Genomic DNA, 12737 nt, shown 5'->3' with positions numbered 1-12737 from the left:
TGGACACACATTAGAAGAGCACCAGAAAGGAGTGAACATCCATGCCATGCCTGAAGTCGGGGCACTGGCTGGATGTACATGAACTGCATGACAAGCACAGCTGCACAGGTATAATTTTCCTTGTTTTCATTTGGGCTATGTTACAGTGAGGTTTTTTTCAGCAAGCAGGCAGGGCTGGTTAACTTAAGGGTATAGTTACAACTCGTGTTAGTAACAAGGTTACCTCCAGTTGTCTTTTGCCCACAGTCTTGCTTTCTGCTCTCTGGGTTGATGAATGTGTCGCAAGGCACTGTACCACAGCCTCTGATTCATGGGTTCTGCCACACGCCTTAAATGATTTGCTGATTTATTCAATGAATTATTTTGGGTATTTTGGTTATTAGCCTGATTTTCTGAGGAAATGAGGCTTCTGCATTCGCACCGTTTTCTCTTAAGTTTTCTGTGGTAAACTGCTGACCCGTTTCAGCCACGGCTTGGAGGTACAGGGGTCTCTACTGCCTTCGAGCCAGGGACCCGCCGCATGCTCGGCACCTGGCGAGCGGCGCGCTGGAAGCTGCCGGCCGAGGAGCAGCCCTCGGCACTCCTGGCGATGCCATCGGCCGCCCTCTGTGAGCAAGGCCCAAGGCCAGCGGGTGCCCCCCACCCCGGCTGCCCGAGGCGCGGCCTGCCGGCCTGGCGTGACCGGGACAGCCGCCCCTGACCGGCGCCCCGGGCCCGCCGCGCCGGGAGGGCCGAGCCCACAGCCCTCCCCTCAGGGCGACCGGGCGCGCCGCAGCTCGGGGCTCGGCAGCAGCGCGGGGGGAGCCCCGCGGCCGCGGCAGGTCGGAGGGGGCCGCCCCAGCCCGCCCCTCAGCCGCGGCCCCCGGCCCCGCCGCGCATGCGCGGGAGGTGGGCGGCTGCGGCGGGGGAGGGGGCGCGAGCGCGCCTGCCGCACGTGACCGCGGCAGCGGCGGGGGGCTCCCTTAAAGGGCCAGCGGCGCGCTCCTCGCGCGGGAGGCCGCGTCCCGGCTGGGCTCGGCGGGGCCGCCGCTCCCCGCCCCGCCCCGCCCCGCCCCGCCCCTCCCGCCCCTCCCGCGCACCTGCTGGGCGCCCCGCGCGGGGCCTAGGGGGCACCCGCGAGCCGCGGCGGGCGCTGTGGGCAGTGCCGGGCCCCCGCCTCGCCCCGCCGGCACCTGCGGCGGGCGGCCCCGCTCCGCGCCCGTAACCCGGAAGCGGTGCGGCTGCGCCGGGGGGAGAGCGCCGGGACATGGCCGCTGCCTGCTCCTGCCTGCGCGCCGCAGCCGGCATGGCCCTGCCCGCCGCCACGCGCGGCTGAGCCTCGACCTTGCCTTCCCCTTCCCTCCCCTCCCCCTCCTCCGCGGGGCGCCGCCGGGAGCCTGTCGCTGCTTGTGGGGGCCGGGGCGGCGGGGCCGGGGGCGGCGCGGCGGGGAAGGGCCCTCGCCGGCGCGGTGCGCGCTCCCTGCGGGGGCGGCTCGGCGGGGGGCGGCCGCCTCCCTGTGCGGCGCCGGGCCGTGGGGCTGGGGGGCGGTTTGTCGATGTGTGACTTGTTCCCGCTGGGGGGTCTCGGCTGGTGCTTCGGGTAGCTGCCGGTACCGTAGCGTTAGTTGGGGGGGGTTTAAAGGCTGGTTGTACTCCGTTTACGTTTCTGGGCTTGTGGGTTTTCTTGGCTTTTTTTTTTGTTGTTCTTGTTTGTTTTTAATTTAATTTGATTTTTTCCAAGCGCGTTTGCAGGCTTAGGAGAGCTGCACCGTTCTTGCTGAGCTGCGGTTCCTCCAAGGTTGTCGCCGTTGCGTGCTGGGAGGGCAGCTGGCAGCCTTGCGGGAAGGGGTTGCCTTGGAGCAGGGCTGCGGGCTGCTTGGCTCTGTGACTTCTTTCCAAGCGTAGGTCAGTTTTTCTCCAGTGTCTCTGATGCCAGAACAAGGCCCCAGAATGAACGGTTTCTCTCTGGGCGAGCTGTGCTGGCTGTTCTGCTGCCCGCCTTGCCCCAGCCGCATCGCCGCCAAGCTGGCCTTCCTGCCCCCCGAGCCCACCTACACGGTGCTGCAGCCTGAGCAGCAGCAGGAGGCGGGGGCGGCGGCCGGGGCAGGGACCCCCACGGGATCGGGCACCTGCAGCCTGCACCTGAGCGAGCGGGCGGACTGGCAGTATTCGCAGCGGGAACTGGATGCCGTGGAAGTGTTCTTCTCCCGCACTGCTCGAGATAACAGGCTGGGCTGCATGTTCGTACGTTGTGCCCCCACTGGCCGGTACACGCTGCTCTTCTCGCATGGTAATGCCGTGGACCTGGGCCAGATGTGCAGCTTCTACATTGGCCTTGGCTCCCGCATCAACTGCAACGTCTTCTCTTATGACTACTCTGGCTACGGGGTGAGCACCGGCAAGCCCTCCGAGAAGAACCTGTACGCAGACATTGATGCAGCCTGGCAGGCCCTCAGGACAAGGTAAATGGGTATTGGGGACAAGGTGTTTCTGTATCTCAGTTTAATCCGAATAAGTCCAGCGTCTGCGCGGTTAGCCTGCTGAGAGGTGGAGGGGAAGGGTTTGTGATGGCTTGAGTTATTTTGATGGCATCACCAGATGTTCCATCAACAGCACAATGTGATTTTTCTGGATGGCTTAATTTGTTAAGAGTGTGCGCACCTTCATCCTTGGGTTTTTTCTAGATTTAGGGGTTTATTCAGCTGTATTACGTGTTAGCCATCACTTCACCATTGAAAGTCTTCATCTTGAGCAAGAGATGCTGCACTGGTTGCAGTTTGAGCTTGCAAGGTGCAAACTCCCTTTTGTTTGCGACTTGCCCACCGCTGTCTGCTGCTGCTTAGGGGTAACCCAGGTGAGCCAAAGCCTTGGCTGGATTTGGCAGTAGCCTGGGCTGGTGCTTACCAAGAGACCGCTGGTGTTCTGTGGTGTGTCTGGGATTTCGCACAAGCTCGTGCGACAGAGACTTCTCTTTTCTCTTTTGGCAACCGAACAACTGTTACCCAATGGGTTAGGGTAGTGGGGTGGAAGGAAGAAGTGTTGACAGGTGGAAGTAGAGCTGGGGATCCTGCCAGGAGGAGATGCCGAAGTAAGTGGCATCCGAAAGGATGGAACAGCAGTGAGAAGGCACTGGCAAGGTGGCGTGGCCAGTAGGAATAGGGAGCCCTTGGCTTCTAGGAAATCCTGGGCAGGGCTGTTGCTTCTGGCTGCTTCCCACAGTTGATTGGCATCCCTGGGCCTCTGTTGCTTCTTCTGTCTACAGAAACCGTGAGCCGCTTTTGCTGTTGCATAAGCAGTTCTTAAAGTAGGGCCTTGCAGAACATACCCTGAAAGAGAGAGCTTTAAAAAGCTTAAAATTTTGCAGTAGGGCAAGAGAAAAGAACGGTGAACACTTTCTTTTCTTGGCCCAGGGATTGTGTAGATGAACTAGGCTTACATGAAATGAGTATTTAGTGTCTTAGGGATACGTGCCAGCTTCAAAAATAGTGACAGGAGTTGTTACTAATTTAGATAATTGGCTTTTCAAGGATCTGGGGATTGGTCAGTCGTGGAGTCCAAATGGCTTTTGACATTGGTCTGCCCAAGTCAAGCTAAGAACGTGGGAGAGAAAGGTGTAGGGGGAAGTTACCCTTTTGTGGCATGTGTTCTGTCTATTAAGTGAACGAACCAAGATTCTGGGTTCATTTTCCAGGACTCTCTCTCAAAAAAACCAACCAAACAAACAAACAAAAAAAACCCCACCCCCCAAAAACAACCCTTCAAAAAAACCCCCAAACAAAACAAACACCACCCCCTACCACCCCTCCCAAAACTAAAATCTAGAAGTTTTACTTGACTAGAAAGAGTATGGGTTTATATACATAAATAATTTTGGTATGCTGTATGCAGAATAAATTATTAAATACCACTATTTTGCATATGGATGGCGTAAATAATGTTTAAGGGATGAAAAGTGCTATGTCTAAGCCAAGCCTAGTTAATGCTTGTCCTTCAGTTGCTGTGTTTTCTCTTTCACTAAATGCTTAGTTGATGATATTTTTTCATGAAAGCCTTCTAGAGCTCTGAAAAGATGCTTCACATCTGCCTGGAAGTGCTCCTGTCTTGACAGGCATTTAGTACATGTTTAAGATCTACGTAGATAGAGAAACAAGGGGTTCTACACTTCAGTCTTTGAGAAGCCTGACCAAGTAGATGATGCCAACATATCTCTGCCTTGCTCTGAGAGGATTGGGTGCTTTTATATAAACTGTGAATGGAGAAGTATATAGTTTTCCATTGGAGTCCTTTCTGTGGTTTATGTAAGATCTAGGTTCTGCTTTCCCCCTTAAATTGAGGGGTTGAAATTTGCCAGCTCTTACTTTGCCATGTTTGAAAATCCCACATCTTAGTGCTACCTTGAGAGTACTGTTAGAGTAGTTGTGTTATCGTTCGTTAGATTTTTTTGGGAGCCACAGGAAATACTGCAGTATTTTCGGTGCCCAGTAAAAAAAAGTGTAAGCTTAAAAAAAATAAGATTCTGTCTATTGACAGGTGACTGTCAGATATGAGGCAAAGCAATAATCTTTCTGCTGATGGATTCTCGAAGCGGTAGTGTGAACTTTAGGAGACTGATCATTTCTTAGCCCCTTTTAATAAGTCCAAGTGGCTCACAATTAAGTGAAATATTCTGCTGTAAAAATACAAGTCTGCCCCTTGAGGGAAAGTGTCATATCATACCATTTCTGCTGCAGCAGTTCATTGGTAGCTTTCAAGAGTTTGTGTATGCTTTCATTCTTAATGCAAATTCCTGACGTTTGGCCTGTAGTCATATGGCAGTGAACTGTAATGCAAAGTTAAAAGTGAAGCCTTAAAATAAGAGGTTCTCTATGCCATCGAAAGCATTTAGTCATCTGTGCTAAGTTCTGTGGGAAGCTGCTGCTCTTCTGAATCTAGCAGGCGTTCCACCTGGCAGCAGAAGGGAATCATCAAAATGCTGGAAGTCCGATTCTTTCTTTTCTCTTTTTCTTTAAATTGTGCCTTTGAAGTACCACTGATACCTGGCGAAAAGAAGTTTTTCTGTGTATTTTGAAAGTTAAAAGAATTAACCCTACACTTGGATGAAACAGATTTCTGCCAAATTTTAGAAATGATGGTGAGCTGGATGTGGTTGCAAACATGGCTGCGAAGTCTGACTGTATATTTTTTCAAGGTACTGCAAGTGGATCTTGTTATTACATGCATATTTAGGTATCAAACTTTACATAACTTAATTGTAAAACTATCTTGTAAACAGTGGATGAAAGAGTCATCAAATTTTTTTGTTCGGTTTCAATTATCAGCCTGTCTTTGGAAAATCAGTGTCAACTATTCTTTGTTCTTTTAGTCTTTATAAAGGTTAACTTATCTTCCTTAACTCTAATTAAATGAGCCTATCTTCTCATGAATAAAGTATACTCTTAAGTGATAATTTTAGTAATTAGTAAGTTTGAATGCTAACTGTCTTTCAGCCCAGGTAAAGGTGTTGACTTCATTCCCTTGAAATGAGTTCTTATAGATGTTCCTTCAGAGGTCTGACTGTAGCATTGGTTGCTCTAGGTCCAACGTTGAGTATTAATCAGTAATTAATTTGGCCTTTCACGTGTATCTGTTTCCACTTGATTAACGTATTTCCATCTGGCATCTAAATATTTCTCAAAAAGAATCTTCTGTTTATTGCTTCAGGTGACGTTTTTTCTGAGTGTTTTATTGTAGGCAAGTTGGTCTGTTTCTGTTCCGTTTGTTCCAGAACCATATGGAAGAGAAGCCTTATCTGACTCCTCTCTCGTGGTCCGTACAGTTTCAAGTTACTGCTTTTTATTCAGATGTGCTTAACTCTTAGCCTAATATCTGAGTGACTTAAGTACAACATCTGCACAGAAGGACTTGATTGTCATCTTCCTCCCCCCCTTTCCTGAATTCCACATGGGAAGGTTAAACTTTCTAACACTTCTACATTAAGACAATGTACAGTGCTTAAAAACAGGATACACGCTTAGGGTTTGGGTACAGTGCTTAAGCACAAAACCATGACTGCTTTGTTGATTGCTTGCTATTTATATTAAAATCAATTTGTATGTTCTTTAAAAATTTGGAGATTTGTGAAATGTTTTAAAACCTCAGTCCAATAAAAGGAGGTACTTTTTCCCCCTTTCTCTGCTGCTGTAGTAATTAAAGAGGAGAACCTGTTAGTGTATCTCTTAAATATTGAAAGGAGGTGAAGAAGGAGTAGTTAATAAATAGTTTAGAAAAGCTGTTCTTGTTGCACTTAACAAAATACATCTTGACATTTTTTTATGGTGCACAGTATAAACTAGCGTCCTTTGTTTCTATTTAAGCTTTTGCTAAATGACAGATGTTACTGTAATGTTTAAATCCTTCATTCTCAGCACATGCACAGTTGAGCTTGTCTTTCAGTTCATAGGAGAGCGCCGGTTCACTTCCATTTTTCATTATGCTTCTTGGTCAATATGGGATGATGGAAGGAATTGAATTGTGAAATGGTATAGTAAAATGCAAGGGCTTTTGATCAGTGCATAGCAGATAGTTTAAAGTGGTTTTTTTAAAGCTTTTTCCCCCAATGTAATTTAGAGAAATCCCTCAAAACCTTTTATTATATGGGAATTTTGTTATTTGTAGTGCTGATGGTCAGTCTCCCCTTATTGCTGTTTCCTTTGCAGGAGTTGGTGGAAAAGTGTTACTTTTCATTTGCATAAAATTAGGAAACTCACCTAATTGGATTAGCCTGGAGTGATAGCTAATCTTCGGAGGTTGTGTCAGTTTAGTTTGTCTCCATTTGGATTTGCTGAAGTGGTTACAGCTTTCTAGGTGAATAATAGCTTCAGGGTTTTTTACCTTGATTTATCAAAAGAGTTAATTTAAACTTTAATTTTCTTTGCAGCAGAATCTTCTTTCACTAGCACTGTGTTTCTGTGCGTGATCTAACCTGAGTTCTTTAGATTGAATACTTAGAGGTTTTGATAAAAAGTTACCAACTAAATTCCTGACATGGCCAAAGGCAGTGCTTGGTGGAGTCATGATAACTAGTCCTGGAGTAATAGAGATTCCCTTGTTCATGGTGCGTCACGTAGTAGATTATTCTGTCATTGACTTTAATAGGGGTTTTTCCGCTTCCAGTTTTTGCATAATATCGGTATGATGTGTGCAAAGCATTATTTAAAGAGACTATTCTCTAAAACTTAACTTATTCTACCTGCCATGGTCAGTACTTCACAAAAAAACGCATACAACTTTGTTCAGAAATAGAATCACACCGAACAGTCTCCCATTCTTGTCTGTGCAGTGAGCAGAGACTAATTCAGATGATGAGCATCGCAGGGACAAATACCAACAACTGTTCAAAACAGGTGCTCTGATGTTCAAAGTTATGCAAAATGTTTACTGAGCTTTGGCATCATATTACATAGTTTAGTCACCAAAGTAAAAGTAGTTTTGTTAAGTATTTTCCTATTTCTGTCAGGACTTCAAGATCAAAGCTTGTTTAAAAAAATCTTTTTTTCACTGTCAAGAATATTTTGCAACTAGTGTTATTTGGGAATAAATATAAGCTGCCAAAGAGCCTTTGGCTAACTATATTTGTTATCCTGAGTGTAGACAGTCCTGAAATTCAGCTGCCTGAACTGGAGGTGTTCGCTTATGCTGCCGTACAAAGGTTGTAGGACCTGGGTCTCAACACTGTCAGAGCATTGAACGAGGTTTCTAGAGGAGCACACTGTTAAATCCTACGTGCTGAAGTAACTGAAGGTTTCTGTCTGCTTTTTAGCGCTAAACTGCGTGAAGTGCGCAAGAAAGGAAGGGGAAAAGCTTGCCTTTCTCCCATTCAGGATAGCAAAGCGTGTCACCTTTTGAGACTGAGCTGATGGTTGTTACACAGTGGCTGTTTGACCTGTGGATTTGTTCAGGTTGTTCTTAACTCTTAAACTGGGGTATAACCTGGACTGTGTAAACCTCAGTGGTTTTACTCTGAAGCCAGGGTCAATCTCCAGTCCATTGCAACCTCAAAACTAAAAATCTGTCCAAAATTCAGGTTTTATCCTCTGTTACTCTGCTATTTTGGAGTGTTTCTAAGTGCTGGGCTAAGTTTACACTAGCTTGTTCCTTGTGAACATCAGTAAAATGAACAAAGAATAAATAAAAAACCCAAAGCACAGTTAGCAATGCTGTCCAGGACTGTAGATACCTGTGTGTATAACAGGTGGAGAACATTTCAAGCTGTGCAAGTCTGCCAGCGACTGGTTTTGTGGGGAAAATGGATGCTTCTGGAGGAAATGGATATTTGTATTTCCATATTGAATGAAGAAAACGGGTTCTTTTTGGTTTTCTAGGGTTTTTTTGGTCCTGTGATGCTTCCTCATGTGGAGATAGACAAATACAAAGGCAATGCCAAGCAAGTAGCTGTTTGGAGCCCGAATGCATTTCATGGTTTGTTTTAATATGACATTTGCCTGGTGGAGAGGGCAATGGGATTATAGCAACTTCTAAACCTTGCCCCAAAACCACTTTTAAGCAAATTATTGAGAAATTAGTTCCTCAGTTGCATTTTTTTGTTGGCTTTAAAGCCAACAGTTTTAAAATTATGTAGCACTAATAAATTAAATGAACAAATAACAGCTCTTTTTCTTTTCCTAAAGCCAGTAATAAATTTAATTAATAACTGACATTTCCTTTTGCCATCCCTCCCAATTACAAATCAATTACAAGGCTGCATTGGAAGCAGTTGAAATAATTGGTGAAATAAGCTATGAATGTGTTGTACCTGACATGCTTGTACACATACAGGCTTGCTTTTGCCAGTTAGACCTTAAAACCAGCAGAAAATCTTTCTACCATTAGGAGATAGTTTTAGTTGCCTCTGCACTTGAGAGTAATTGAAGGCACTTATCTGTGTGCAAGATGAGGGATTCCTTGTGTTTTCTTGAATCTAGGAAAGGCACACCTTTACAATTTTTGAATGCTGGTGGCTCTTAAGTGTCACTTCGTGTTAATTGTAGTATACATTGACTGTTTCTCTTGATCTGAAACAAGTATTGTTTTTTGCCTAACTCTGAAATCCTGAGTTTGTATGGCCTAAAATAAAATAGGTGGACAAACTGCTTGTGTCCCCTAGAGTCAGTGGGTAGCAGATAACTGCGGATAACTGATGTTGCTTAGAGACTAGTACTTGTGAATTGAATATAAGGGTTTCAGTGACCCGTTCGCTACTGCTCCATCTTGACTGTCCTGCTTTCCATTTTTTTAGATGAATGACTTACACTGGTCTTGTATACTCAGCCTGACATCTGATGAGGAAGCTGATTTTCATTCTTGCTTCTCAAACTGAGTGTTTTGTTGGTGTGGGGCTTTTAATGTGTCGGGTTCTGTGAGCAATGGAGGTGTGTGATTGTAAACCCAGGAAACTCTGTATGAACACAGAGGAACAAAGGTGCTTTTAATAGAGGCTAAGAATGTAGAATGGGGTGAATAGTGCATGGTGTATAAGGAACATCATTGCATTCTTTATTTCGAAGGCTAATTTGAGAAAAATGGGTTATTGTGGCATGTTTGCACATTAAGCTATGCTGCCTGCAAACAATCACAGAAAGGTGCAAACTTAGGCCAGTTGTATAATGGCAGTGTTATACTGGCATTATTTATATCCATATCTTTATATTTTTTAACCACTATGTTACCTTTATAGAACAAAGCTTCTCCTATTGGCATTACACATTGTGGTTGGATTTGCTGACTGAGACCTAATAACACAAAGGCACAAAATTGTGCTGAACAGTAGGATCTGGCTCATTGCCCACCCACCTTCCCACCCTTGGTTTCATGTCTCCTGTTGAGCACATGCACGTTTTTGGAAAAATCCCTACAACTGTGAAACAAACCTGCCATGTCTCGTCTTTCAAAAAGGGGAATTCCATGTGGGTTCACAAATGAAGAGTGATGTTGATGTGGAAGATGAGCTTTTAAGTTAGTATACTTGCCTCAAAGTTCAGAAGGAAAAGTTTAAATTAGAGATAATCTCAAAGCATTACCTCTGGGGTTTTTGTATTGCAGATTTATTAGAAAAACTTCATGTATGCTTTCCTGACTGTAATATTTGTTGGTACAGTCTCTTGAAATTCTTTCTAGATACACCTTTCAAGGTGAAAATGCTTTTTTTTAACTGTTAATTTGAAATGAATTGTTGGTTTAGACAGTTTGGGGTATGCATTTAGGAAGAGCTGTGTTACCATGCCTGATTAAAAAATCCCGCTTACATATAGAAAAGTTACTTTAAGACTCTTGTGAGCCTTGTTTATCAGCCAAGCCATGCTGCTGAAACAAGCTGCATACATTGGGGGCTGGCAAATAACCCTCCTCAAGGCATGCAGTGTCGGCTAGGAGCTCAAAGATTTTTAAAAAATATTTTTTCTACAGGACACTGCCAAGTTTCTTAAGATCCCAGTATGTTAAACCAGTGAAATTTTAACTTTGTGAAGTGGCATGGCCGTTTCTTTTTGTGTGCAGCAAATGAACAGCTATGGAGTAATGGTTAATGGGATCCAACAAGCCTGAAAACTGAGAGCAGCTTCAGCATGTTTCTCAGGAAAGCACCCTTTAAATAATACGGCTTGAAATGTTTCCCTTATTAATAAGATTGTTTAGAAAGGGTTTTGCTCAGATCATGGGATCTTTCTGGACATTCCTTGTCTTTGCTGACATTTAGTTAGCTTTGCTTAGGATGTTCTCATAGAACTTGAAAAACAGTGTTTAAGATCAGCAAAGAAGTGAAACCAGCTATATGTTTTTTTTCCAGTGTGCAGATAAACTGGGATAAAGTTCAGATTATTTTATCATTATTCCATGAATGTTAATGGCTATTTATATAAATTAAACAAGCCACTTCGATTTAACTAATACACTATTCAATAAATTGCAAGCCTTAATTATATGCAAAATAAGAGAACCCAGCTGTAATATGGGGGTAGGCTTCTGTTAAGCTTTTTGCAACCAAAATGGTGTACGGAACCATCTACACTTTAAAGGAAATTTTGAGTAGTTAATTTGCTGCTTTAAGCACTGGACTGGTTGACTTGTACAGATCTTGGTCTTTGTCCCACTTCTGTATAGTCTTCCCCAACATCTGATTAATTTATTTAGAGTAGGATGTTGGCTGTATGACAGCTTGGGGAAAGTGGCATCTTTCAAGAAAATGGCCTTGTTTTTGAAGCATGTTCTCCAGGACAAATTTACAAAACTCTTCTCCAAAGTGCTATTTGTTTTTTATAGCTTAATTTCTCACAAAAGTGTGTGTATATTTTGGTGTGTTGTGTTGGTTTTGTTGGTTTTTTTGTTTGTGGTTTTTTTTGGTTTTTTGGGGGGTTGTTTTTTTTTTTTTTTTAGTGAAGTAGCTGATTTGGTATCATATTTATTTAGGAGGTGTTCCCTGGAGAATTCTTACATTGAGGGAGCTGGTCAAGAGCCAGCCTATCTCCGCCTTCCCCCAAGACTGGAATGTACCTCACTTTGCATATTAAGTTGTACTACACATTTTCTTCATAGTATTTCTTGTTGTTCTCTACTGTGAAAACCTTGTCTATTTTTCTAGTAAAGCATGGGTTTTAATGTGTCTTAAAAATACTACAGAAAAAGTTTGTATTCCAGTCTGAGTACTGGCATCTTGGCAAGTTTAACCAAGTACCAGTGTTGTAGAAAGAGGTGGGGCAGTTTCAGCTACAGTTTTGCTATTTATATGCACACTATTTCGTGAACATGTAACCTTTGCCTCAGATTGATTAATAAGTACACTGTGAGTTAGCATATATTGCAGGCATCTCTTTCTGATGCAAGAAGTACCCTTTCAGAGGAGCCAGTACTGTAGTTTAAGATACTAAGTGGTGGTTTAACCTTAAGTCTGACCAGTATGCCTAGAAGGTTTTGGCTTTTGCTGAACCACTGCCAGCTTCCAGACTTCTCTTTCTTGGATACAAAACCCTCTGCCTTCTCCCTTGAGCTCTTGCTAATTATTCCTGTAGTGTGATGTTCGCTTCTAAAGCCCCCTGTGCATAAAACCAGTACTAGTTCTTTATCCTGTTTTTGAAATTTATACCAAAAAATCATTCTGATAATGCAGGTACTATCTGCAAAGATACACAGGCACAAATATAGTTGTCTTTTTAAAAAATAATTATTTTGATTTGTATTTGCGTTAACAACTAACAAAGATGTTGGAATGTACTTGAATGTAACTTGGATCTGAATTCTTGATGCGAAAGATAAGATTGTCATAAATCCTCAGTGTTCACTCTGTTTTGTAGAGGTTCCCTTAGTTTACTGAGTTCTTTTCTGTCCTGAGACTAAGCAAACTGGTGCCAAATACACCACCCTTCCAAACTGGATGCCCCTCTGTCAGAGCTGATCTGAGATCTGTAGACTGTTTTGCTTAGAGCACTGGACAGACACTATTGAGATAAATAAGATCTGGCACCTTCCAGTTATTTCAGGAAATTACTCTTTCCACTCCAAAATCCACTTTAGTAATTAATGCACATGATGAGGAACATTAAACCTGAGGATCTTGGATGATTCTTAGCTGGATACAGTTCTAAACTTGTTGTATTTCAGCAGCAGGAGAAACTGAACTAAAGATTGTTAGTCTCTTTGGTTGGACATTCGCTGCAATTTTCTGTTTTGTTGGGGTTTTTTTTATTATTATGAAGTGAATGTTGATTTGAAATAAAGGAAGCGATGTAGCT

At 44.1% G+C, this 12737-nt stretch overlaps 1 protein-coding gene across 1 annotated transcript in view; it reads left to right on the top strand.

Moving 5' to 3' along the window:
* Positions 1-1116: 1116 nt before the first annotated feature.
* Positions 1117-12737, top strand: part of ABHD17C (abhydrolase domain containing 17C, depalmitoylase) — a 30559-nt gene continuing 18938 nt past the window's right edge. Inside the window, exon 1 of the mRNA XM_005241481.3 lies at positions 1117-2441. Coding sequence (XP_005241538.1) covers positions 1909-2441 — 533 coding nt within the window. The 5' untranslated portion in view covers positions 1117-1908. The remainder of the gene's footprint in view (positions 2442-12737) is intronic.

This window comes from Falco peregrinus, chromosome 1 (genome assembly GCF_023634155.1).
Source record: "Falco peregrinus isolate bFalPer1 chromosome 1, bFalPer1.pri, whole genome shotgun sequence".
Taxonomy (NCBI): Eukaryota; Metazoa; Chordata; class Aves; order Falconiformes; family Falconidae; genus Falco; species Falco peregrinus.
Note: the sequence above shows the minus strand (reverse complement) of the source record. Positions and strands in the feature narration are given on the sequence as shown.